General features: G+C 39.4%; 1 protein-coding gene across 1 annotated transcript; it reads right to left on the bottom strand.

Moving 5' to 3' along the window:
- On the bottom strand, nucleotides 1-23,750 carry LOC135464756 (protein Wnt-10b-like). Its single transcript, XM_064742297.1, has 5 exons — nucleotides 22,906-23,750; nucleotides 15,561-15,823; nucleotides 7,399-7,661; nucleotides 2,547-2,687; nucleotides 1-1,304 (listed from the first exon to the last, which is right to left on the bottom strand). The coding sequence occupies exons 1-5, from the start codon at nucleotides 23,256-23,258 to the stop codon at nucleotides 975-977; spliced, it is 1,350 nt and encodes a 449-aa protein (XP_064598367.1). The 5' UTR covers nucleotides 23,259-23,750; the 3' UTR covers nucleotides 1-974.
- Nucleotides 23,751-27,678: the final 3,928 nt, after the last annotated feature.

Below are 27,678 nucleotides of genomic sequence, written 5' to 3'. Positions count from 1 at the left end.
AATTATGCTCTGAGGCAAAAATAGACAATCTAGAGCAGAGTAATATTTAATAACCATATAAAAGAAACAAAAACTTGAAATCGGAGGAAATATGCGTTAGTATCATCGTCACCAAACTTGGGTCGTTCAGAATTGCTATGTAGTCACCGGAAGCCAAAGTAACCAAAGTTTATATAACAATTTATTCTTTATAAATCTCCTAACAGCCTATTTCCTTTTTGTTACAAACCATCAAAGAGTTATGCCTGCATCGTTCCACATAATTAATAATATTAGCTTAAATTCTTGAATGTGAAGATTACTAAAGGCATACAACTATCATCTAAATGTCCAAAGATTTACGGACCGAAAGAATAAAACAATTTTCAGTCAACCTTGGGTAAAGGATTTATTGACTTTCCCACGATGGACTGACCACTCCAAAATTCAACCAGTTGAAATCGCAAGAATGTTTAACTTCAGGGTTTCACTCTTTGCGAGCTACAATTACTGTCGACCATTTGAACAACATTCAGTCTAAAACCCAATACTGGGAAATTGATTTAAAACATTTAAAATTTTCTAAGTAATAGTTACATCAGTAAATTGTTCGTACACCATTATATAAACTTCAGAAGACGACTGTATTTATGTCAGCAATGAAATGCTTCAATTTGAAAAGTACCACACGTCATAACACCATCATAAGTCTTCGTGACGTCATTTTGCATCGTCCGTGAGGTTTCATACTATATAGACGTTTTACAAGGTCAGCAAGCTTTTTGCTTTCATCACCAACTACACGTAATATCATTATGATTCATAATGCCAAGCATTTAGACTGACTCAAATTCTTGTTGATGAGTTTGAGTGTTCCACTTGTAATCCAGTTTCACACTTTCAGTCAGCATTCAATTCTTCGGTTCACAATCCATATACATGTACGTGTGTTCATGTCAATGTATAGGCACAGAGGACACATGTACCAGTCTTCCTTATTTGCATACTGTGACCCATTCGTTGTAGGTGCATGTTTGACACACGACGTAACAGCACCAATGAAATTTGCAGTTGCACCGTTCGGTTCTGCGCACGCGCAGCGTGTTATAACCTCTCCCACAGCACAGCGTCTCACAGTTGTCAATGCCGTCACTTGATTTGTTGCACAGTCTCCCCACAGTGCCGGGAGAATCGTATTCCGGGTTGTTCTGACAAAAGTTCGGAGACTTCTCGTAGTACAGCAGATTTGTAGGGAATGCTGTCGGGTCGACTTCGGGGTCTGGGATAAAACTATCGACGCTGGCTTCGTTTGATACGTCAACTTTCTGCAATGTGAAAGGAAAGCAGTTATAAGTTCACCTGACCATTTTCTTAAAGTCTGTCACTGAATGATTGAAATATTCATGAAAACTATGCGCAACTATTTCTAAGGTAACCAATGTATGAATAAATTTGATAACCCAATATTAAAATAAAGATAAGTATGTGAAAGGTGAGCCCTCTGTCATCTGGAAACTTTTCAGACCTAGCCAAACCATCGTTTGTCGCATATGAAAAGTGAGAACCTTACATATACTGTTATAACAGATTATCTTTTGAGCAGACAGGTCTCTGTTTATTCCTCTGAACACTATGGCAGGACATCCCGGACAGATCTAAAACAATCAACCCTCGGGGCTGCATTCAGCATTTACCTTCGGATCCAATAAGCGAAGTCAGTCTAAGGAAGACTATACTAGATCTGATTATAGAGAGATAGTTATACCACTGGGCGAAGGGGATGACCACGGTAACAAGGTTAAAGACTCTTCTGGCCAAGGGGCCTCTCACCAATGCGGTCGCTGTGAGTTCAAGTCCAGGTCAGGCGTTATGAGAATGGTACGTGGAAAGATCTGTGGGCAGCCTGCGGATGGTCGTGGGTTTTCTACGGGCTCTGCGCAGTTTGCTCCCACAATAATGCTGGCGACCATCGTATAAGTGAAATATTCTTGAGTATAGAGTAAAACAGCAGTCCAATAAAGAAATCCTCTCCCGCGACAAGGTCACGTGTTCTTCAAATTTGACGTGTCATTGTTGAAATTTGCCTGATTTTCCGAGATCAACGGGGCAATATTTGTTTATGATTGCTAAGATGAATAAATGTGCTGCTGGCGTTTCATTGTTCATTCGTTTATCCAATGTTATTTCATCATTTCTCCAGTGTATTTTAACGCGAGAAAGACAATTAGAGTGGTCTCCCCTTTGTTAAAGGTCTGTAAGGCAAAGTATTACCGGTTTCAGAGATTATGTTTACAACTTTCCATACCTCCCTATTTCTCTAAGTGTCTGAAATGCTGCCTGTATGGCTATAGACAGTGTACAGTTATTCATGTCTAATGTCGCATCACTGTTGGTCCTAGCAAGATCGGACGACTTAAGACGTACACGTACTTAAAGAGATGCAAAATCCACAATGACTGGATGGCATGTAATGGAAATACAATTTCCTGAATAAAAGCCCGGAACTATGATCACTGTTCAATAAATGTACAACACCTAAAATTCAGTTTAGTCTTGGCTGAACTCACCCGGAAGGCCATGTTAAACTTTTTCTTTAGCAATTCTCCAATTTCCCTGAAATCGGGAGCGGCCTTCCAGCACGTCTTCAGCTCACAACTTCCCGACATTCCGTGGCACTTACACTTTGTTCGCACATTTTCTATGACCGCCTGAAAAGAACATCAAGAATACCGCCTGAAAAGAGAATCTTTTTTATTATAATTGTTTATTTACATATCTTTTAATTGTTTTTCTTCAGAAATACTGATCAAAGCGGCTTAAAAAGTGCAAACAAGCAAGAGTTACATCACTGCTGCACCATAAAATATGGGTATGACGAAATTCAGCCAAACTAATAGCATCATTACCACTCCATGGCGGATTATAATTCAGTGAATTGTTAAGAAGAGAATTTTCTCTTCCTCCACTGTTTATCAAAGATCGACGGTCGTGTAAATAATGAACTGATTGTCGTATAATACCACACTCAAGTAATCCAATGACGGTAACTGTTTCCGATGGTAATACCGTTATGTGTGCAATGCTGCTTCACTGAGGCATCATGTGGATAAAAACTGGCTTCATATCATAGTTATATCAGACAACATCAGACATGACACCAGAAATAACACCATTTGCGACACCAGACACGACACCCATCCAATTTCACCAGACTTACACCCGAATGATCAGTGGGCTTTCTCCAGCGCCAGTCGAAACAGTCACTTTTGCAATCCGTTTTAGGAATGAGCGAAAGCCGCAGTCAGACGCAATTCTAGAAGTCACAATTTTTAATACATATGTGGCCGAGTATTTTCACATGCTTTCACTGTGTAAATTGGTGTTGAGTAAGACACTTTCAGCATCCATACTTAATACGCCTCAGTCGCCTAGACAAACTTCAACGCAGAACAGTCTTGATCCTATCCTGATCAAAAGCCTACCATTCGTTTACCAAATCTAAGTGTTTATCAACACAGGATTCAGGCAACGTATTGGGACTCGCTGTCAGACAAATGTTTATATTCATTTATCACACTGCACCAATGTAATTGTCACAAAGCGACTGAACTGCGCAGTACCTGGAGCCGATACAGCATTTAGTTCTCTTACGTCAAAACCTACCGTATGCTTCCCGCTATATTTTAAAGTATGACGTAATCATTCGGCGCCTATTGATGTCTACTGGGCATCCTGTTTATGTCGCGAGAAAATGTACATTTAATGACCCTCTGAAACTAAAGGAAACTGGAGATGCTGGGAAATCAGTAGTGAGAGATAGATGAGGAAAAGTATCGCAGGCTATTAACAGAAAAGCTAGTACGAATCTGGTAGTATACCTTGACGGAGTAACAAAATAACAGGTTGACTCAGTACTCAAAGCTGGTAGAGAAAAGAAACAAAATTGTCATGCGAAAAGCCAGGAGCGTAAAAAAAGAGAAAAACAAAAGGAGCAAACTCTCTAAGAAATGGATCAGAATTTGCAGATGTCATACTTGTTTCTGTTTTAATTTATAGAAGTTCAAAAACATACTATTTCTAGACCACTGTATTTCTTACCTAATTTTGCTTAAGCCATGGTCTTAGTGGGCATGCGAGTTACTGGTATCTATCCATTTAAACGAACAGTTACAATTTAACCCTAACTGAGGTCAATTGGCCCTATTTCACCGGCAATACGTGTGACCATTTTTCACTGCTGTGACTGCTCTGGTTTTACTCTCAAGGCTATAGTATCCTATACTGCATGCTGTGGACCTCACACCGCTGGTGGACATTCACATACACAGGGACATGTACACCTCACACGGCTGTTGGACATTCACATACACAAGGACATGTGCACCTCACACCGCCGGTGGACATTCACATAGACGTGGACATGTGCGCCTCACACCACCGGTGGACATTCACATACACAAGGACATGTGCACCTCACACCGCTGGTGGACATTCACATACACAGGGACATGTACACCTCAAACAGCTGCTGGACATTCACATACACAGGGACATGTGCGCCTCACACCACTGAAGGACATTCACATAGATAAGGACATGTACACCTCACACCGATGGTGGACATTCACATAGACAAGGACATGTACACCTCACACCACTGGTGGACAGTCACATACACAAGGACATGTACACCTTACACCACTGATGGACATTCACATACACATGGACACGTACACCTCACATCGCTGGTGGACATTCACATAGACAAGGACAGGTAAACCTCACACCGATGGTGGACATTCACATAGACAAGGACATGTACACCTCACACCGTTGGTGGACAGCCACATACGCAAGGGCATGTGCACCTCACACCGCCGGTGGACATTCACATACACGAGGACATGTGCACCTCACACCGCCGGTGGACATTCACATAGACAAGAACATGTGCACCTCACACCGTTGGTGGACAGTAACATACACAAGGACATGTGCACCTCACACCGCTGGTGGACATCTGAGATTCATTCCCATAACAAGTTTTAATACAGGTTGATATGGAACTACAAATCAGTAAGTACACAATTTGGACTGCCTAGCCATATGATGGAAAATTTAAGTGAAAAGCACCAACACAAGTTGATATGGAACTGCAAATCAGTAAGTGGATTAAGTAACAGTATTATCGTTAATAGGGATTACACTTTCTGAATATAGCGCAGATTCTAGTGCTGAAATTTGGCTGAAACCACTGCGGGTTTCGAACCAGCGACCTCAGAGTCTGTTGGTCGAGTGGTCTAGACGGTTGACATGTAACGCTGGCGGTTAGGTGCCTGACTCTGAGGTCGCTGGTTCGAAACCCGCAGTGGTTTCAGCCAAATTTCAGCACTAGAATCTGTGCTATATTCAGAAAGTGTAATCCCTATTAACGATAATACTGCAAATCAGTAAGTACACAATTTTGGCTGACTAACAATATGATGGAAAATTTAAGTGAAAAGCACCAACACAAGTTGATATGGGACTGCAAATTAGTAAGTACACAATTTTGGCTGCCTAGTAATATAATGGAAAATTTAAGTGAAAAGCACAAACACAAGTTGATATGGAACTACATCTAAGTAGGCACACAATTTGGACTGCCTAGTCATTTGGTGGACAATTTAAGTGAAAAGCAAAGAAGACCTCAGTGATATTGAACATTTACGGCCAGTGTTATACGTGTATGTGGTATGTGCATACACTTAAAATAAATAAGGGAAAAACAGATACTTCTTGTAAGGAAATCATATCTTTACCTGCTGGAAGAGCAGAACACACAAATGAAAATTAGCATGGAAAAAATGACCCAAGGACCCAAAAATACATGTCAAAATAAAAGCCGAAAACGTGTGTACGCATGTGTACAACGCATGACAGTGTGATACTGCACAGAATAGCTTGCTGACAGTAATGGTGGATAGATCAGGAACTAACTGATTTCTGCAGAGAGGGAAGACATTCGTTCCGCAATCCGTAGGAATACAGATCATATTCTCGCAATAATATTGTCTTACCACGCGAATATATTTACGTTCGGCAGGGTTATTTAAATAGGGTATAGGCGGGTATGGATCCTTGGCGCACGCCATACTGTGTCTGTTTATTTTGGGAACGCGGGCTACGAAGAGCACGCGACGGTATCGCTTGTATCAATGTATTCCCACCACGAGGCCAGATACTATCTGCTCACGAGCTGCTGGGGTGCTGGTATACCTCCGTGTGGTGAATTTGTATCTGAAGATATTATCTCCCCCACATGCCTCAAAGACCACAGCGGGGACTGACAAAGGCGGGCTATCTTCAGTGTAAACAAGCCCTTTTAACAACAGATTTGGATCGCGATGCCCACGATGCCTCAGCCATTTTCTTCCGCGACAGTGGCAATGGCGAGACTTCTCACACGTGGACCAGGAATTCCGTGTGTTTTCGCACCGTTATCTGCCGCTCACGGCTGTTTGTTCGCTTCTACTCTCGCTCCTAGAGAAATTGTTACTATCCTCTAGTGAGTTGTTAAGGGACGCACTCATGGTCATAATATATACCACCCTGTAAGCAGTCAAAACAAAACTTAAAGGGAGGGCGAAAATTCTTTCCATCAGTTCACATCAGTGTCTAACTGGGGTCTTGAGTTTGTCGCTTCAACGGAATTTCTTTGTTGAATGATGACAACACAGTATTCTGAGTAATTCGTCTAATAAAACGCAAGTGACAACACATTTTTACACGTAATTCTGTTAAAACCATGATGTTAGGGGGTGTGTGACTTGCAATTATTTAAGCATTTACATGAACAGAATAATAACTCGAGCTGAAGGAAATTGATAAGAGGTTGTATTTCACCGGTTTCGTTGGCCATTTGCCAACTACCACTCTGTTGTCGTTGCTCTGGTTTTACTGTGTACGTTGTAAGTATTTTATATTGTTCTATTTTCATATTGTATTTTTTCATACTTAGAGCATTTTCATGATAAGAAAGTCCATTTATTCATCGTGATGTCATATATAGGACAATACGTACATGCTTTTCGTATGCCTGAAATGTACAATTTAAGGCACTAGAACCGCGCCTTCCAAACAGTGTCGTTGTTGGTGTTGTAATACAATGTTATGTCTGAAAAATCAAATTCTTACATTAAATTCCATATTTAAGAGGATTTCTGTTTTTATTCTGATCCACCTGGCAGAACTCTCCAAAGTAAATGTTATTACAAAAAGGCAACATCTCCAGTAGCACTATGTTAATGTTACCGGTAAAAAATAGCACAGCAGATTGTTGGATCGTAACCCAACACATCAAAATCGTCAGACTTCGAATCCATGTACAGACATATATACTATCTATCATTTCTTGACCATCAAAACAACAATACTCACCATTCGGCCAACTTTGTTATTATGCAGATTTATTTTAGCGTGGATGTCGTGAGCTTTTTCTTTTAAATCCAGGAACTTTTTAGCAAAAGTTTCTCCGAATTCTAAATTATGGCTGCAGCCTCCCCACTCCCAGTTTTTGGCCCGTCCGTACACAGTGACGTCACAGCCGCAGGATTGGAGCTTGCCCAGACTGCAAGCCTTAGACACCTGGTGCGTGACACCAGCGGCGGAGATAGCGTAGGCAAAGGCTGTCTCCCGGTACCCTGTGCAAGAAGAGAAAGAAAGAATGACTTACCGCTCATGGTTTACTGCCACGCCAGAAATATCTCAGCCATACCATGATACAGTGAAAGGCTTTCGATGCCATAATGAGATCATCCAAAATCAACAACAAACTATGATGGAGACAGAAAGATTGACCTGTAAGATTCTGAATGAAAAATGAGTTTAACAATGAGACTGACGATCTGGTGAGATGAGCAAACTCGTAAAATCTAAACGTCAAGCAAGGCATTCATACAAGAGATGTAAATTATGAAGTGGCGTTCTAAGCCAGTAATCGCAAGACTCATTTTCAAAACAACATAAAGCAACAGTAAGAGAGATTCAATCATCAGTTTACAGTTATACAGGAAAGACAGTCAATATCCAAGGCATGCCATCCAGATCAGATTTCAAGCTCGTTGGTTGTAAATCATTTCCAGGCGTAATACCAACATGGATCTCACAGCAGTTCTTTGATTGCCACATAACCTTGCTGGGGTAATAATCATGGGTAACTATACTAAACCTAGGTCCGGTTTATCCAAAATTAGACACAAATAACCCAATTTATATTTGTCAACTAAAGTGTCCACATTGATTTAATGCTATTATATGTTAAATGTGTAGCAAACACAGCATTTTTACACCACTGTCGTCACCTTAATTGCAGTTAATATCACTTCATTTTATTTTTGCATTATTTTGTTAAAACCATGATGTTAGGGACGTGTAATATGTTACTATTTATGTATTTACATGAACAGTTAGAATAACACGCTAACTGAGGTAAATTGACAAGAGGCCGTGTTTCATCGTTCAAAACTACTTGCATTTGTTACAGTGGCATAGCTGCTCTGGTTTTACTTTCAATGCTGTAGCCTTTTGTAACATTTAACTCCTTCCCGCTTTTAACAAAGCAGTTCAAAGGTATGTCCTCTTAATTTTGCTCTTTCATGTAGTATGTCATACTCTTTGTGTATCTAATAAAAATATGCAGTAGAGCAGCATTACAGAAAAAAACGGTGTGTTTTCACAACAATTTTGGACATTTTTGTGTATAGCATATCAGAGTACCTTAATGATGTCTTGACAGACATAACGGTGACTCGGGGGTGTAGCCATTCGTCATTTTTCCGAAAATGCCTGTGGTGTTGATTAGGTCGAATAATTACATAACTAGGATGTCCTTTATGAATAGTAATTAGAGTGGAAAACGTTTAAATACATATCTGTACAAAACCTGTAGCACCTGGTTTTGTGGAGCAGTGAACTAACAGACTTTTGTCTGTTTGATTGGTATTTAACGCCGTATTCAAGACCTTTTTACTTGCAGGGCGGCGGACAGATTTGTGGGTGGAGGAACTGGTTCGGAGTGCCCCAAGAAGACAATGGCTTAAAATAAAAGAAGAACTAACCGACATGGAGACCAAAGAAATGACAAAAACTTGCAGAAACAGATATATGTTTTATAAAACGCACATCCATTTATAAAAAGAAAGTTTGATAAATCCAGGAACAATTGGTCTTCATATACGACAAAGCTCAGTGCGTAAGCACTCACATGTTAAGGCGCAGAAAGCACAGCTTAATCCCTCTACCCTCAGACCACATTTCTAAGCCGACCACACATGTGGGGGGAATGGATCGAGTCATTAACGCAGTAATATCAAAGTGACGGGAGATGGAATAGAGAACGCCCCTTAACCCACGTACTCCGAATTTGAAGACTTTTGTCCACACGCCCATTATTACGTAACTTTGACAGTACTATCTGGTTACCGTTGAACTCTCGCGTGAGTTCGCAAACCAGAACCCATGGGAAATATATGGCCTGTCCGTAATGCAAAGCGCACACCAGTGTTTCTTGCTTCTGAACGCGGAATATTTTGTTGCTCACTTCAGAGTAACCTGAAAAGTTCTCCATATGTGTGGAACAAAAATAGAATTTTCCGACGCCAGCATTAGAATTGTAATACATGTAGTTGGCACGTTTATTTCATTTCACCCATATAAACCCTAATTCCAGGCGTGTCAGTTTCAAAAATGCAATCAGTGTGTAATTAATATCTTGTTCTGAATGGCATCGTCCAATCGCTTAATCACGTGGCTGTTGTCAAATGGTAGCCTGATTACACTGATTGTTGGTTGAGGAATATTTTGACAGGGCATATTCATGGCTGCACAATCTACAGTCAGAGACCAACAATGTTGTCGCAATGGTGGGACAGAGATGGCGGACTGAACAACCACTTCACTTACCTCTAGCTGCCCAAGTCCATAAATAACCCATATGACTGCCAGTATGACTGACGTGGTCGCACGAATGTGGAAAACAAAAGTTCCAACCCGAGACTTTTTAAACTTGTTGCCTGTGCACGGGTTCTCTGCTTGTCTCATAACGTTGGGATGAATCTGTTACATGGACACATATGTCAAGTGTCATATATGTTGTGAGGGCAGTGCGAGTTGGTGAGGTGTCATGTATGGTGTGATGACACTGCGAGTTGGTGACGTGTTGGTGAGGTGTCATGTATGGTGTGATGACACTGCGAGTTGGTGACGTGTTGGTGAGGTGTCATGTATGGTGTGATGACACTGCGAGTTGGTGACGTGCTGGTGAGGTGTCATGTATCGTGTGATGACACTGCGAGTTGGTGACGTGTGGGAGAGGTGTCAGGTATTTTGTGATGACAATGTGAGTCGGTGTCAGGGATCTAAGTTGGATGAATGAATGAATGAATGATAATAGCTTATTTATATTTCAGCCATATTGTGGCCAGAACATGTCTATACCAGGAGTCAGTGAGTGGTTTTCGCCATGATGGGAACATTCAAAATAAACTAAAAGAGACGAACATGGGTAAAACAGTTAAAAAGAACCAAGTAAGATTTTTCTGATGTGGAGAAATGATAGAATAAAAAAACAAATAAGCCTTCTCAGCTTTCTACATCATTGTATTCCACTCAGTTCCATATTTCGAAGAAATAATTTCACACAACTGAATTTCAAGAAAACCCATCACCAAAGTTCCATATTCATTTTGGCCACCACAGTCCAACTGGCATAGCCATCAGGTATTGTATTACGTAAAGAGTGTGTACTAAATCGCAGGCTACGTCTGGTGTAATAAACGATGTAAAAGTCTACGTCGTTTTGCCTTACTCTGGTTAACTCTCTTCGTCATTCGCTATTAAGGTGTGTAAAGCTGGTCTGGAATAACATTACCGCCAAACGAACTATGTAATACATAATATTGCTGCGTCCTTTGTAGGCCTGTGGAAGTCAACATGTTGTAAACATTGAAAGCGTCTTAGTTGTCGTACTCTCGTGACCCAGCAGTGAGTCACGTGACCTGTGGGCTTTGGAAAACACGTAAAATAGGGAAGATGAAAGAACCCGGATGGAAACGCATCGTATGGTTTGAGATTGCCAGAAAGAGCTGTGGTACTTTCACATATGTCGTGTCACGTCAGCCCTGTGGGTACAACTAGAATTATTCTCTGTTTGAAGAAGCAGCCATGTTTTCCAATTTTCGCGTTGGGCCTGCTGTCTGTTTGTATTATTATCTGGCAACGGGTGGTGTTCCTCACTTAAAATGTCTGCTAATTACCCAAGAGACATGGAAGCGGGTGAGACTGACGAAGAATTGATATTTTGGTTAGAAGATTAGATTTGGTTTCTTGCCACATATAAAATCTGCCGTGGTTCGAATTTCTGGAGTTCATTCCATCTAGCAACACTGTGGTGATATAATTAAATGAAAACACAGAACAGAACTTAGCTGAGGCTGCGCGGGCCAAAGCAACGGGCTCACCATTAGGGGAAGAGCTTTTCGTTCTACTCATTATAATTGCCCCATACCAGTATTCTTTGAGTAATACTAAGCCCTAACTAACGCAAGGCAAAAGGAAAATAGAAATACAAAAATAGACAAAGAAAAAAAAAACAACAACAACAACAACAGCAATTTCTATTTTAAAGAATGCATGTCGTACAAGAAAACAAGCAGTCAAAATGAAAATAGCAGCGGTGACACTTCGAAGTAAAGTTTTTGGGGGAATTTATATCTCGATTTAAATTTTCTGAAAGCGTTTTCTTCCAAAGAGCTCGTGTCAAAAAGGTAAATGATATCGAACGAGAAGCTGTTTAATCGAGAAGCTTATTAAAAGTCTCAAAAGAAAAATTAAATATATTCATAACTAATCTTTGCTGTTCGTCTAAACATTGTTACGAAAATAAAAGGAGACATGTCCAACAGAATCTGTAAATGCCCCAGAAAACCAAATGTGAGTGCTGCGACTAAGATTTCGGTAGAATTATCAGGTGCAGGCATCGCTAAATTCGCGCTGTTTTGGTGGTCATCTCAAAACAAATTGCTGGAGCTTTCAACCCTTTAAACCGAAGCATATGAGCTTCAGATGATCCTTAGACCACAAATTCATATATATATAAACTTTGTTTTAGCACGTTCTAGAACAAAAGAAATCTCCGATGAGAGAAAAAAGTAGAGTATCTATTTCACTGGATATGCCATCTTTGTACCTGGACCTGAGTCTATTTCATTGGATATGCCATCTTTGCGCCTAGACCTGCGTCTATTTCATTGGATATGCCATCTTTGCGCCTAGACCTGCGTCTATTTCACTGGGTATGCCATCTTTGCGCCTGGACCTAACTTAGGCACTTAGGTCTAAGGAAAATCTACACAGAGGCTTAAGTCCCAATACATATGAAAAACGCGCACATCATATAACTAACAGGTCTTTAGTCGTAAATCTTAAGTCGCAAGTCTTAAGTGGTAAGTTTTACCAGTCGAAACAAAATAAGGAAAACAAAAAATTGTTTCCTCTTGCTTGTATATGAAAAATATATACAGATAGTTTAATTATAGTATTTAAGGATATGATAGTTGATGTAGTTTATTATTTTTTTGTACTACCAACTTCATTTGAGGTATTAAGTTTTGTTTTTCTTTTAATCGAACGCGATCTACATTTTAGCTAAAATTCATAAGTTATCATTGTAATGATAACCAGATGGAGATAGAGGAACTCAGGTAGAGGAAGGAAGGCTATGACTGGGGGAAGCCATCGCACATGGCCAAGTCCTCGTTATAAATGTACTCCTGTCGTCAAACGTAACCCTGTTGGGTTGGAGAGGGTTTCAAATTCTCGACCGCACTGGTCAAGGGCTATAGATCATGTAACAATGTAGAGAGCTAGACCAGCGCGGACCCGACGGAAAACAAATAATCCGGTCAGGGAACAAACACGGGAAAAGTATCAACAAAAGTATGGCCTCTGGCTCTCGATCACATGGTTCGCCTCAACAGAGCAACTTTTCAGCCAATTGCAGCGTTTGTTTACGTAGACATCTGGTGGCACTTGACGATGCGCGGAGAGTTCCCACTGCGTGTAGCATATTTCCACTCGTACATTTACTATTAAATTTTTTTACCCTTCTTTCTTTAACCTCCTTCAATTTTTTTCCTCCTCGTGTAGAAAGGGGCACAGAGAAAAATCATCAGCAACCCAATTTGTTAACACGAGCTAACTGGCTTAATTTGCGCACCACACAAATAACGCTCCTCTAAGCTTTCGCTAGACCTGTTGGAGAGGCTAAGCTGTTGAAGAGTATTCGGCGGTGCTGTGCTGTAAGTGCCAAACATCAAAGCATTCTAACGCACTACTTATTTAATCCTTAACAAGAGTTTTCCATTTGTCTTTAGCCGACTACAATTCCAGAAAGTTTAAACAACCTAAGGTACTTTGGCAACACATTTAACAAACGGGACCGGTGAAAGAAGTATCAAAATTCTGCAACAAAGAATTGGTGTTTTTCCTGACTTTTTTACAAGAATATTCGGGGAAAGCCCAGGTGTTTGTTTTTTTTTCAAAGGGTCACTCCTGACAAAAAAGTGTGGGGGGGGGGGGGGGGAAAGAAAGATATTTTTCTGAGAAGGAAAAGCTTTTGTGAGAAGGTCAACTACATAAGTGTTTCTATAAGTAGAATATTTATAAGTAGCAGTGTTAGATTGAATAAATGTGAAAAGTTTTAGCGGTTTAGATGTTATCAGGTGGTGATAAATGTACCAAAGTTCTAACAATGAGAGATTTGCTGGAATCACACTTATAAGAACTTAAAGCTATTCATATGTTCAGCTGGCAATACAGACTACACCATAGAGAGTAAAGGCAGAGCAACTATTTATTTTATTTGATTGGTGTTTTACCCCGTACCCAAGAATATTTCAGCGGCAACATTATGGTGGGAGGAAACCGGGCAGAACTCGGCGGACACCCACGACCATCCGCAGTTTGCTGGAAGACCTTCCCACGTACAGAGCAACTAGACACGACAGTATGGTAGTTGACAACCGACGAAATCCGGCCTCCTGGCCGCCGTCGTATAAGTGAAATATTCTTGAGTACGGCGTAAAACAACAATCAAAAAAAAAAAATCAGATAGTAGCAACTGACATGAACACCCCCAAACACCATGACTTAACCAGTATTTGGTTTAAAAAAACGAATGAATTCCAGTGATGTTAATTGCAATACTCAAAAATTTTGACATGCTTAACAGACAATGATACCAAGTACATTTTATCGTAAGTGGTAGCGATTGACGACATAACTAATCAATCAGGTGGTATAAGGTATTATAAAGCTGCTCAGTCACATTTTCGTCTTAATCTTATCAATAATAAATTAGAGTAATGATTTCCTTTATTTTGACTTAAAAGAAGCCATAAACTGAAGAATGAAGTCATAAGACTTGGCTGGTTATGAAACTTGTATCAAAATTATTTCCCGGTCGTTCATATGGATGGAAGAAACCTGTGGGTATATATAGGAAATCTGTGGGTGTATAGGAAACATGATAAAGTGCGGGGGAAACCACTGCTTCCCATCAAATATTAGACAAACCTGGCCAGACAACTCTGACGTCGGTCGATATCCTGGTCACGTGTCACAGGATTCAGATAGATTCAAAGCAGGACTGGCCATCAGGCTTAGGCCTTATCACGAACACGAACACGACACGAACACGACACGAATATTTCACACCGCCATCATACATGCATGCCTGTTTCATTACATACAGCCCTGTAGCCAGTCACTTGAAATGCCAAAATAACTTCAAATTCTGACCGCACGATCCTTCAAATCATTGTCTGCTGCAGACTTAAAATAAGCTTTAACAATGAGATAGACGTTGTGATTTTTTTCTAATATTGTTGATCTCTGTTTTTCTAAGTTGCAGGTGAAAAAGTTCCTGACGTCACATAGTATATCATGATTAGATCATATGGTGCTATTCGCGGAAAGAAGACTTTTAGCATGCAATAAAATGCAAGCTACATGGAAATTGGGTGTGATCTATTTTTTCTTCTCTGCACGAAACGGATATCTTTGGTTACAATTTTTTTGTATGCAAGAAATTATTTCATAAACTTAATTTTAAAAGGCTGTACATTAAAGGATCTTGCAAATTTGAAATTTACTGTTACAGTATTGATCATTTTACACATTTAGCAATATATGAACAAATGGCGAGGGCTAATTCATCTATATTTACACGATAAAATAAACTGAGGTTTGGGTGTATATTTGAAATAAATCTCGCTTAAGACTGGAGAACATTTGTATGGTCTAGAAATATCTGTAACACACATGTACAACGAAAAGGCGAACGTGCCTAATTTAGATACAGTTTAATATACATAAATAATAATGCGCATAAGTAAACGGAGAATTGTTTTCCAGGAGGTTTGAAGGACGTGCCTAACCTCCCGTCAACAGGATGAAGGAACTGTTTAAAATGTGGCAGTTTATAGAGTGATAAAGCGCTTTCATCTGATATTTTTTACTTCCATTTACATAATAAATTTTACCTTTTCTCAGTATGGGGCTTGAATGGGGGTTTTTATTTTTCTTCTCCAGACTGGAGCAGTTCCATCGATGGGTGCGCAGCTGATATTGGCACTCGTGGATGGCGATCTGCACGCCTTGTATTGCCGACGCTGTGACGTCAGGAAATTCGAAGCAGAGGTCGTACTGTGGTGACGTCAGATCCGGGTAGGTCTTGCAGACGGTATTCGGGTCCAGATTGGGTTCCGTTGGGATGTTCAATCTCAGAATGTCATTGGCAAGGGCACTGGAGGGAAGGAGAGAGGGAAAGAGAAAAAAAGTAAAACCAGATATCTCAGATCAAATGCGGCGTAAAGGAACTTCAATGAAAACGTCGGCGAGCTGATATGTCAGGGCGATGGCTGTGTTTCTGTGAAGTTCCCTCTCAGCTAAATTACGCTAGCCTTGTATCCCGACTGTGTGATCTACCCATTTCAAAGGAAACCCCCCAAAACACACTCAGAAACTACCATCTGTTTCCAGAGCGACAACTCCCTTTGATCTTGGTCTCGGCAGTAGAAATAAAAGCTTAACTGTTCAGTAATAATGTTTCTAGCGCGGTATCAGCCATAACGTAAGTCCGTGTTTTTGGACGGCTGTAGGTCTATGGTAGCGGAGTGTGAACTGTATATTCCGGATTTACTCTTGATATGGACGCTGAAAGTTCGGTAGGAGTTTTTCTCTTTCTCTGATCTCACAATTGCTCTATTCACTTTTCAGTCTCTCTGCTATACAATTACGCCATATCCATCTTCTCTATGCATTCGCTGTCAAACTTTTTCCTCCGCAATATACCGTATGAGCGAGTGGGAGTCTTCGCTATTATAGTTTCAATATGGTACCAAGTACTTGGCCTACTATACATTGATCTTTCACACCCATTTGCAAACTTCTTAAATCTTGACATGCCCTTGTGATCAACAAACTTGGCTTTCATTTGACACAAATTTATATATTTACGATGAAATATAATCTCTTTCAGTTATGAAATGGAACTACGCTGTAGTCGAGCATGGACATTTTTGACTTAAGGAATTCAAATACGAAGCTTGTGTTCTATAAAGTCATGTTTATCGTACACCATAAGAGTTCACAGCAGTTTATGTAAACAAACAGTAGACCTTGTTGTTACATATTAAAGTTGGAAAGAATTTTATGAATTAGGAACCCCACACTATTATTTAATTTAAAGAAAAACGGATATATGTGTAAAGAAGGCACAGGTAAAACATTGGGCGCTTGTAATTTGTATTCAAACTAATAACACATTATACAAGTGAAAGGAAAAAATACATGTACCAAAAATTTTATCTGGCATATCTTTGAAAAAAACTTTGACAAAAGCCATTATTTGAAAAAAAATGCATGCCTGTTATTTTGTCTTTGTTTGCTGTTATACTGTGTCTATATATGTGCTGGTATCCTGTCATACGTTCTCGTACCTCTTCACTTCAGCAGGGTGTTTTTGATTTGATTTTGTTTAACATTTACTGTATTTGACCTCAAATTTCGGCCAGGGCTAAATTTGTCCTGATTCAGAGTGTTTTTACTCATCTCAGATATGTGCCTGGATCATTCATCGGAAGGTAGCTTATATCCTGCTGGGAAAATGCACGTTTCGCCACCAAAAGTTAAAGACTTTTAATTGCTCCTACAAATGCACTGTGTGGTGAATTTTAGGGTAGATACAGTTGTTGATATATCACACATCCCTGCCTGAACGTCTCCTATACAGAAACAACTTACTTACTATTTTGATTGACAATGCCATTATATTTATTTTATTTATTTGATTGTTGTTTTACGCCATACTCAAGAATATTTCACTTAAACGACGGCGACCAGCATTATTTCCCACTGCATAGGCATTGCATATATTTACCGTGTCATTAATACCAACGATCTATTTTCCTGTGAACACGGTTTGTCATGGAGAGCATAACTGAATATGTCCTCACATTTTTTTTCAAGGAGGAAAATATTTAAAGGCAAGTCAAAATAAGTTACACTTAAACTATTATGTAGTCGAATACAGACCAGTAGACTGTTTAACCAAATCTGGCCATAAATGAATGAGTTAGGCTTTTGCTTTGCGGAATCATCCGTTCCCAGACAAATATTTCGGTATGATCATGGCGTCAAATAATAATTGCCAAACTATTAATTAGAATACGCTGTGAATGTACATCAGTATTTCGTCACGGTATGTTTAATGGCATGTGTGTGTACTTACATGCATTGTAGCTGAAAAGGTACAACTGTTGTTTCAGACTTTTATGTAAAACTCTATTGCCACCTATTTTCGTCACCAAAAATTTTCCCAAGACAATGCAGTACGGGAGACGAGATCTTAACATTCAAAAAATACTTGCTATCATGGAATATATACGTTTATATCTGTTCTAAACTTCGGATTTGGAGGTGCAGATTGGTCAGTGGTGATAGGGTGGGGAGCTTTCGTAAATATAACTGCCGATTCAACTTTTGTATCCAATGTATAATTTATCTACATGATGAATTTCTTCACTTATCAGAGCTGCGCCCAAGACGTCTGTCATTAAGTGGTACCCACCAGGTAACATACAATTACCTAACATAAGGTCGAAGCCTATCTGGCATTGACTGCCTTTGAAATCACAATCTTATTCCACAATAGCTTGTGGTCTACATTGAGGCAGTCGAAGTAGTACTGTCGTGCATAGACTTAGGAATAACCAACAATCAAAGCACCATACAGAGAATACGGGATAGAGACGGTCACTAATACATCGTATTGGGCAGCTGGGAAGTAACTCTGCCTTCCCTGGAAATGAGTTTTTCCACAAACCAAATAAATCAGTGTGAAGGAAGAGGACGTCTCTGTTAGTATTCGTTATAGCATTAAAGCCAAAGTCAGGTCAAAGTAAAAAGTGTGTTCTCTAATATATTCAGCATCATGTGTCTACGCATATAAATAATGTTATATACCTAGTCTATGGAAGTGAACCATTCATAGCGGAATTGGGAAATTGCCCATGGCGTGCGATGTAAACAGTTTACATCCGCTGCCTTTGTATCGCCAAATAGTAAGCTTCTTGTCGTTAGTCGCCATTTTATCCTGATCCGACTTGAAAACATGTCCACTATTAGCACTATTATCATTCAACGTATGTTGGTACAAAAAGACAACAAAGGGAACATTGTTGATAATAATTGCTCCACTTCCTGCACGTGGCAACATGAAGTGGCTACTTGGCACCACGGCTACATTCCTTAACGGTAAACAACGCTGTTTCAGGCTGGGTTATCTTTGACTGGTCTTTCACCTTTTGACGTCGATTCAGGGCCGTGCTAAGAGCTTAGTTTTACGCTTCTATATGCCTTCTTGCTTCGTTTGACGATGAAAGATACGTTCAAGTTATCTACTATGGCATTCATGCACAAACTCCTTTAAATGCGCACTTTCAATAACTTACCTATGAAGCTTATTTTGAGGTAAATATATATACATATACATATATATATATATATATATATATATATATATATATATATATATATATATACGCAAAATTTTCTTCATTACGTTTGATTTTTAATGAAAGTTAAAAGAATGAAAGCTAAGGATTATTAACAAGTTGCTATCAACTCTCGGAGGATAACACTGCGACAGAAAAGGCTATATATATATATATATATATATATATATATATATATATATAGTATACAGTATATGGCCAGATACTTCACACCTATCACACTGCTAGTCTGGAAGATTTGATGTATTATTTTCTGTTGTATTTCTTATGCATGTTTGTTTTTGTCTTCGCGTATTTATTTTTTGTGTAACACTCTTTAGGTCAGAATTCGCGATGTAGAAACTTTAGAACTTTGTGTCACACTTCAGAGATCAGACTTATGGGCGCGATTGTCACATCTGTAAGTCAGGATTAAAATTGTTTACATCGCACCTTTGGTCACACAATGCAAAATATCGGGCAAACGGATTGGTCAAAGTTCCAGATTATGCAAATTGCAAGTAAGGTCACACATATGTTAATATTGGTCACATATATTAAACTTTTGGTAGTATTTTGCAGTATTTTAATTTGCAGGCGATTGTGCTGATATGGATTTCCAGGAAAAAGCAACAAAAATAACATTGCTACCAGTCACACTGTTCCAACCCTGTTGCTAGAATATTAGTCAAATGTCAACATAAATCAAATAGCTCAGTCCTAGTACACGTTACATGTTAGGTCCAAAGTTAATTTTAAAACAATATGTCTAGGTCAGTCGGCTGTTAAGTAATCACAAGATGCTATAGGAAGCAATATATGTGTGATTTCTGAATATCATTTTCCAGAGGATAATAATTTTTCGCTTGATTTGTAATTTTATGTTCCATTTGAACTTCAACTTCTCCACTTCAGGTTTTCCTACCACCTATTATTTCGGGTCCTGTCGTCTGTTTGTCAGTCATGTCTGAGGTCAAACTTTGGTTACTGGTTATCTCACGACCTAGGCCACCAAATTTTCGTAGCCCTTTGTAAAGGAGCTAAATTACCCCAGTGTCACATGGTTGAAATACTGTTAAGTACGGCGTAAAATATAAATTGCTTAACCAAACAAGCAGTCATTATGATCAAGGCTGAAGTGACATCTGGTTTAGATAGCCCCATCACAGGAACGCCAAACATCAACGGCAAGAGAAACCTTCGCAAAACTTCCTTTTAAAAGGGTTACTCTTAAGTTCACTTTGATCCTAACGGAGTCCCGCGTCTGCCGACAAATGCGGCCTCAGTGATTAGAGAGCTTTATACATGTTATTTATGTGTCGCTCTCTTTAGCCTATTTATTGTTTACCGGCCATAACACAAAGCCCCAGACGTCTGTTAGGTATACAACGACCCAATGCCCCTAAGGCTATGTAACAGTTTTAAAGTTCTGTCGGACAGATTTGCAGCATGCAGCATTTAGCTCAGTCGGTTGTGCACGTTATATATATATATATATATATATATATATATATATATATATATATATAAACCGTCATGGGAAAATTATCCCGATTTGTTTTGAAAAAGAAAAAATTAAAGAAATTGAACAATGGAAAAAAAAAACAAAAAAACCCACACATATACATACACAAAACCCCACCAAAGAAACCCCACCAAAAAAATCCCCCAACGTCTGCTTGTGATATACGGCTTTGGGGTTTTGTTAGCTATGGGCTTTGTGCATCCGTCGTCAAAGGTTTGTTTCATCATGGGCTAAGAAGAAGTAAATCGTGAATCATATATATATATGCATGATTTGTGCTTACCGCTTGTACAGAATGAGCATTTTTTTTGTTATAATACTTCATAAAGACCTGACTTAAGGGAGACTATGCCTGCTTGTTACATTAAAAAAACAACAATAAACAATCAAAAAAAAAATGAGAATACCAAAAGGTATTGACTTCTGTTAAAACAGACTATTAGTTTAGACAGGACATCACGTCCCAGTATAGCTTCACTTCATTTAAAATTATAATACCTCAGGATAAAATATAAAAATACTGGTTTAGTGAGTTAGTGCTTGGGATTTCACGTCGCCCTAAACAATTTCACTGAGACGACTTACCGAAGGCAAGTAAGCTGCTCCGCCCAAGCCATTATACTGCCATTGCACTATCCCCTTCATGCTGAACGCCAAGCAAGGAAGTTGCAACTTCCTCTAAGGTATTTAAGGTATTAGGTGTGACCCTGTCCACGATTGACCTTGGATCTACCGTTCCCATGCGGCTTTAAGTCAGGGTAACCTGGCTACGTGCGGTAGTTTTCCCCAAAGGCCCCGTCAAACTTTATCCATTTACAAGCCTGATCTCTGTCATATATATGAAACATCCTTGCGCACGCGTAATAGGCCAACAAAATAAGTAAACAAATATATACCACTAATTATACTCAATATATTATTTTATCTATATATTTTACATTAAAGCAATATCTTTTAATTGCAAGATTCCACATTTTTTGTAATAAATAAGACGTATATGCCGTTTATTACACGTTGAATATGGCCACGAGTTTTGAGATACAAGTCTCTGTAGTATACATATACAGGTTCCTATGTCCGTGTAAAGGTTAGAATCAAAACGTTTTGATCACACATTTTGTTTGCCTGTTTACAAACTACCGTGCATGCATGTCAAAATGTAGGGTTCTAGAAAAGTCTCCGTTAGGAGTTAGGACAATTACACATATTAACGTAAATTAACTACAGTTTACCACAGGAATGTCACTGCCAAGTGTGTGTCGGACGCTCCGCTTGTGAATCAAGTGCAGTTTTGTGGTCACAAGCTATTACCGTCCTGCCTCTTCACGTTCCACAACTCTTACAGCCGTCCGATTGTTCGCACTCTAGCGTATTAAACTTCCTATTGTATGTCGTGTTCTCTAGGCTAGTATGAGGTATGTACGAGTACACACCAAACCACTCTATTCTTTGTGAATTTTTATTTTTATTTTTAAATTTTCACCTTCAAAAATGTAGTTTTTCCCCTCATCGGTATTAATATCTGTACGCACCGATAGTCTGTATAGATAGTGCACTAGATGATGGGGTTTTATTATGTTTAGACTATGTTAGACACGCGAATATCTTGTATGTCTTTGTTTCCTTTCTATTGAAACAATATGATTCGCACGTACTGTTGATTTACATGTTCAAGGATTATACTATTTGTTTCATGAACAATCAACATATACATGTATATCAAACAACTCTCACCCTTTCGACAGTTGCCCCGCAAAGCCCCCACCGCCTCCCCTCCCCCACACCTCCGTACGTATCTTGCTCATCAGATATAACTGTTATAACGTTAGAGAATTGAATTTGTTTATGCAGACCTCCCCCCCCCCCCCACCACCACCACCACCTCAAATACGATAATTAAAGGCCTAACCTGATTGGCTAAATTATTAAGATACTAAGTAAGTAAAATTTAGTTACCTTTTCTGATATTAATTCTCTTTACGATATATGGAAAGAATAGTAATCACCTTGGCATGCTCAAGGAGAGTAAGGATGATTAATGAAGTACTGTAATTAATTATTTATTCATTTCATTATTTTTCCTATATATTGTGTAATTGTCTGGTATACGACAGAAACTTGAAAATATTTTCTTAGAAAGGATCTGATAATTATAATACCCCACCCATTTCACGCTGGTTGTATGGAGTATTTCCAAACTCCAATCTGGAGAAATCATCTCGCCAACGACATTTAAAGTAATTTAGTTAAGTCTAGTCAGCTCAGACCAACTCTTAAACTGTGTCTAAATTTATAGATAATACTTACTGTAAAAATGATGGCATCATCAACAAAATTAATACGTTGATGAATGTACACATAAGATTAGGGTAGCACGAATCTCTGGCTCGCCGAGAGTTCGTCACACTGTTTGAAGTGCACGTGTTTCCATGGAGAATTGTACCACGTTCCCCAAAACACCAATAGGCTGAATGCGCCGGATGGATCATCTTTGTGCATGTTTGGTGTCGTAGTTGTGGCACAAGAGCTGAAGAAGGACAGTTTGAAGAATCTCGTTCCAATCCGCATCGCCAACAAATTCGTTTGACATCGTGCTGCTTTTGATCCGCTGAAGTCACACTTGAGTCCATTTTCCAAGCCATTTTTAAATCCACTGTCATGTTTGCTGTACCAAGTCTTTTCACAGCACGCGTTTGTCTGTACAGATAGCGGATGTTCTGGCGGAAACTACCGATATCCAGTGTCGATTCCGCCGATCATTTTGGAGTGCGCATAAAATCGTGGGGCGATCCGAAGCAAAAAGGCTGTTTTCTGACGGTGCGTTTTTCTCTCCAACTGTTTGGCTCGCAGATTCACGATCTGGCCTCAGTGTGTCCAACTTTCAATTGCTTATTTTACTTGAGGGCATGTCAGTAGGCGCACGAGTGACTTTTAACCGCACTCCAGTAACAATTTGTACCCGGTCAGCCAATCCTTAATACCGCTTCCGCTTTTACACCAGAGACTCGAACAAGGATGAAAAAAAAAAAATAAAAATAGTCCGTAAAAGCAACAAAAACGTCCCACTGGTATACACAGCGATATAAAAACTCCAGGATGTATCAAACCCACGGTTCGGCTGGCGAGTCGTTGTGTAGGCCCCGGCCTATCATGTGGGGGAGGGGGCACGTCGATCACAACTCACGGGAAACTGTTCTGGGATGCTGTTCCCACTGTATTCACCAGTCTGGACTAATCGCTGTCATTATACAGAAAAAAAGAGAGAGTTATTACAAACAAAGTCTATAAACATTAGAAATTAGGTGTATATTTGGCTTTACTGACTCGGGTAATATTCCCCAAAAGGTCTGCGTAACCTGCATGTGTATTAGTACACTGTGTTAATGCAATATAGATATATACGTGCTGTGAGATACCGCAATAGGTGATGTAAATTCTACAGTTATATCGTGTGTTACTGCGTTTTCCTGAGTTATCGTATAACAAACCCATTGTTAGCTTATAAACTGCTAAATTCTGAAAGTTCAATGAACATAGACCAAGTTACCGTAACATACAATGTAGATCCCAACACTATATTATGTTTTACTGTAACTCATGCTAAATATATATTCTGAAATACTTAAACATATGGTTTACGGTCTAACGCCAAACAGGTGTCTAAATTTCGCAACTGGAATTCAAACATTATTCAACTGGTGTAGATAATATTGGCATTGGGCTTATCTGATTTACTTCTGAATATAGGTTACTGTCTACCTGTGGTAATCCTGGACTAAAACAAATGTCTGTCTACTTCAGCCTAGTTTTAGGACGTGAATAGACAAATGCCTACCAGTAAACAACTACCTGTCTACATCAGTCTGGCCTTTGGGCTGTGAATAGGCCCCTGCCTACCTATAGCTATACCCAGGCCCCAGCTAAACATCTGCCTCCTCCCTACATCAGTCTGGCTTTTGGGCTGTGAATAGGCTACTGCCTGCCTACAGCTACCCAAACTCCAGCTGAAGAACTACCTTTCTACATCAGTCTGGCTTTAAGCTGTGGATAGGCTACTGCCTGCCTGCAGCTACCCAGACTCCAGCTGAAGAACTACCTTTCTACATCAGTCTGGCTTTAAGCTGTGGATAGGCTACTGCCTGCCTACAGCTACCCAGACTCCAGCTGAAGAACTACCTTTCTACATCAGTCTGGCTTTAAGCTGTGGATAGGCTACTGCCTTGTAAACCAGACCCACCTATCCATAACAACCTGATTTTAAGCTGGTAGAATTTTGCAAATATCACATGTTGCATCAGGCAGATTATTCATAAGATATATATTTACATAATTAAAAGCACTGAAAATATTTTGATTCTACTGTGAACACTGTATATAGTAATATACGATAAATAAATAAAGTCCGCATTGTAACTGAACTAATTTATGTGTGTAAAAAAACAAATGTGTGAAAGTTTAGATAATTTCAGGACTTGTTTTTGCAACACTGTTCTTGAATGTATTGTCTTCTCTCTTTGATGTTGGCTCGTAGCTTATGTTAGGGTGACAAGGCTTTAAATGCAACAACCTTCGAAACAAGCAAAAATAAATTGATATGAAACTTTTCCTGATTGATTTAAGCGACACCATGTTTTTCTCGGTTTATTTCAATTAAAAAGGGCACTTAGGCGACGAGTTATTAATCTGCCTCCTGTAATTCTCCTGAAAAAGCGGATTTTGATTGTTGATTATCCGCACGATAAATAATTCACGGTGACGTTTTAATGGCCTTGGCTATCATAGGGATTAACGACTGCCTGATGGCTTTGTATGTTTTTTTAAAACTTGACTGCAGTTTACAAAGTCTGCACTCTGGCCGACCTACGTCCAAATTGACTGTCCTCGATGAGTCAGTGTGTACGCATGTCCAGAAAGATATCAGCGGCAATCGCCTAACTTCTAAACATATCTTTCTGCAACTTTCTTATGTCATACATGTGATTATTATAGGAGAAGAACTATAGAGACTAAGTAGCATTAGGCAAGTCACTCATCCCAGTATTCATTCCACTGGGATGAAATAATGTGAGATTATCAAGGATTATTAGCGACATAACCGGCCGTACGTGGGAAGGCAACCTGCAGCAACCTGCGGATGGTCGTGGGTTTCCGATGGGGCCTGCCCGGTTTCCTCCCACCATGATGCTGGCCGCCGTCGTATAAGTGACATATTCTTGAGTACGGCGTAAAACACCAATCAAATAAATAAATATTAGCAACGTAAAGATTGCAATAAAAATGAGTTGTTAACAGAACACAATATCACGTATATCGAGACTCACTGAAAAAGAATGTCTGGTGAAATTAGTTCTGAGAAGTTAAAAGAAGAGCAGAGTTTTTCCAAAAGGGTTAGGTCAACCAATAATAGAAGAAATAATACTCCCAAAACAACAACAACAAAACAATACAGTTTATTCACTGGTCTACTATTCTAAATAACTAAACCAACTAACAAAGACAAAAAGCCCGTGCCCTAAGTATTCCCGAATAAATAAACGAATCCACATTTAATACTACATTTAGTTATATCTGTCATTCGTTTTTTGATATGTAATTCCATAAAGAAACGGGAAAAAATATGTTTTTCTCCTGCCTGCTAAGCTAGACATTTAATAAACATCTAAATCAGTTAACGATGGGAACAAGATTATAACATTAGAACCAATGTATAAATCAATCAAATCACGTGTCAGCTATATATACACTTGTCATTCATCTTTTCTCTCCTTTTTTTTGTTTTTGAAAAAGCGATTTTGTGTTTTCCTTCGGAGAGAAGAGATAGTCTATGTTATTCCTTAAACAACAGCCACTATAGCCCGAGGGACAAAACCTGAGCATTAGCGGACCACGTGGCAGCCGCACCCCACGGGGTGATGTGTCAGAGATAGCTCTAGCCCCAGGGGATAGGCGAGCTAAGACAGTAAAGCACGGATGTGTGCACTATTAACTCAGCTGTGGGTAATTTGACAATAAACAGTGTTGAAATACCCAGGATATGGGTAACAGATCCGTTCTCAGAATGTCTCCTGGAAACGTTGGAAGGAACGGTAATTCATGTGATGTTGCGGTGGAAATATTTGCCAATATTTTGGCTGACGGAAGGTTTGGTTCATAATTCAACTGGGATGAATGAGCATAAAAGTTAGAAACAGCACATTATGTAGCAGATGTCTTGGCTTTCAAGTAAGCTGCGGTTGACGGTATGACGTTACCGGTGACTCCCCCAACTCCTCCCCCCTCAGGCCGTCGTCAGCAGAATTATTAATACCTTCCCATGCTCAGGGAATATCGGCAGAAACTTTGTGTACTGAATGATTTTCTGATATCTCAACGCTATCTTTATAGGTAAATATAGGAAGATGTATATGTATACATGTTATAGGTTTAAAACTTATCGCTGGATGCACAAAAGGGCATACAATAGCAACATCGCACAAAGTTTGTGTATTTTTCTTCATAAAGACTTTAGTTTTGTACTAAAAATTACTTCGACTGCTACTTTAGGTTAGGTACCTGGCAAAGGGCGGTGTTTCACTCCGGGCACTCCGGTTTCCACCACCCATAAACCTCTCCGGTGTTGTAATAGTTGAAGATTCTGGAGTACGGGGTTCAACACCAATCAAGTAAATACATAAATATGTGTGTAGGCAAGGATAAAACCGGATTCCCGTTGTGTACTAGTGTTACAATTAGATTCACTAAAATATAATTCATGTTGTGGGAGTAGATAAATGTCTTGCTCACAAAACATATTCCTCCGCCCACAAATTGATCAGAGTGGGCGCGTGTGAAAGGCAGATAAACATCGCTAAATGTTCGGTTGAAAGTGATGCTTAGTAGCCTTTTGGGAAATGTGTGTATTGTTTGTGAACATTTTGTGATTCCTAAAAGCCAAACTCGTCCAGAGATCGCTTTGTGCGACGGATAGTCTAGTTTTTAATTATTGCAACTTTTAGGATGCGTAAGCGAGAAAATAAGCTATCTTGATTTTTCTTAAGTAGCCACGAATGAATGATGATGGCGTATACGGAAATGCCAATG

This window comes from Liolophura sinensis, chromosome 4 (assembly GCF_032854445.1).
Source record: "Liolophura sinensis isolate JHLJ2023 chromosome 4, CUHK_Ljap_v2, whole genome shotgun sequence".
Classification (NCBI taxonomy): domain Eukaryota; kingdom Metazoa; phylum Mollusca; class Polyplacophora; order Chitonida; family Chitonidae; genus Liolophura; species Liolophura sinensis.
Note: the sequence above shows the minus strand (reverse complement) of the source record. Positions and strands in the feature narration are given on the sequence as shown.

Excerpts from the sequence above, each read along its gene's own strand:
- LOC135464756 (XM_064742297.1), bottom strand. The coding sequence starts at position 23,258 with ATGACAGTGGATTTAAAAATGGCTTGGAAAATGGACTCAAGTGTGACT. Across the intron at positions 15,824-22,905 it reads ATGATGCCATCATTTTTACA|TGCCCTTGCCAATGACATTC; the intron begins GTAAGTATTATC and ends CCTTCCCTCCAG. Across the intron at positions 1,305-2,546 it reads AGTTTAACATGGCCTTCCGG|AAAGTTGACGTATCAAACGA; the intron begins GTGAGTTCAGCC and ends TTCACATTGCAG.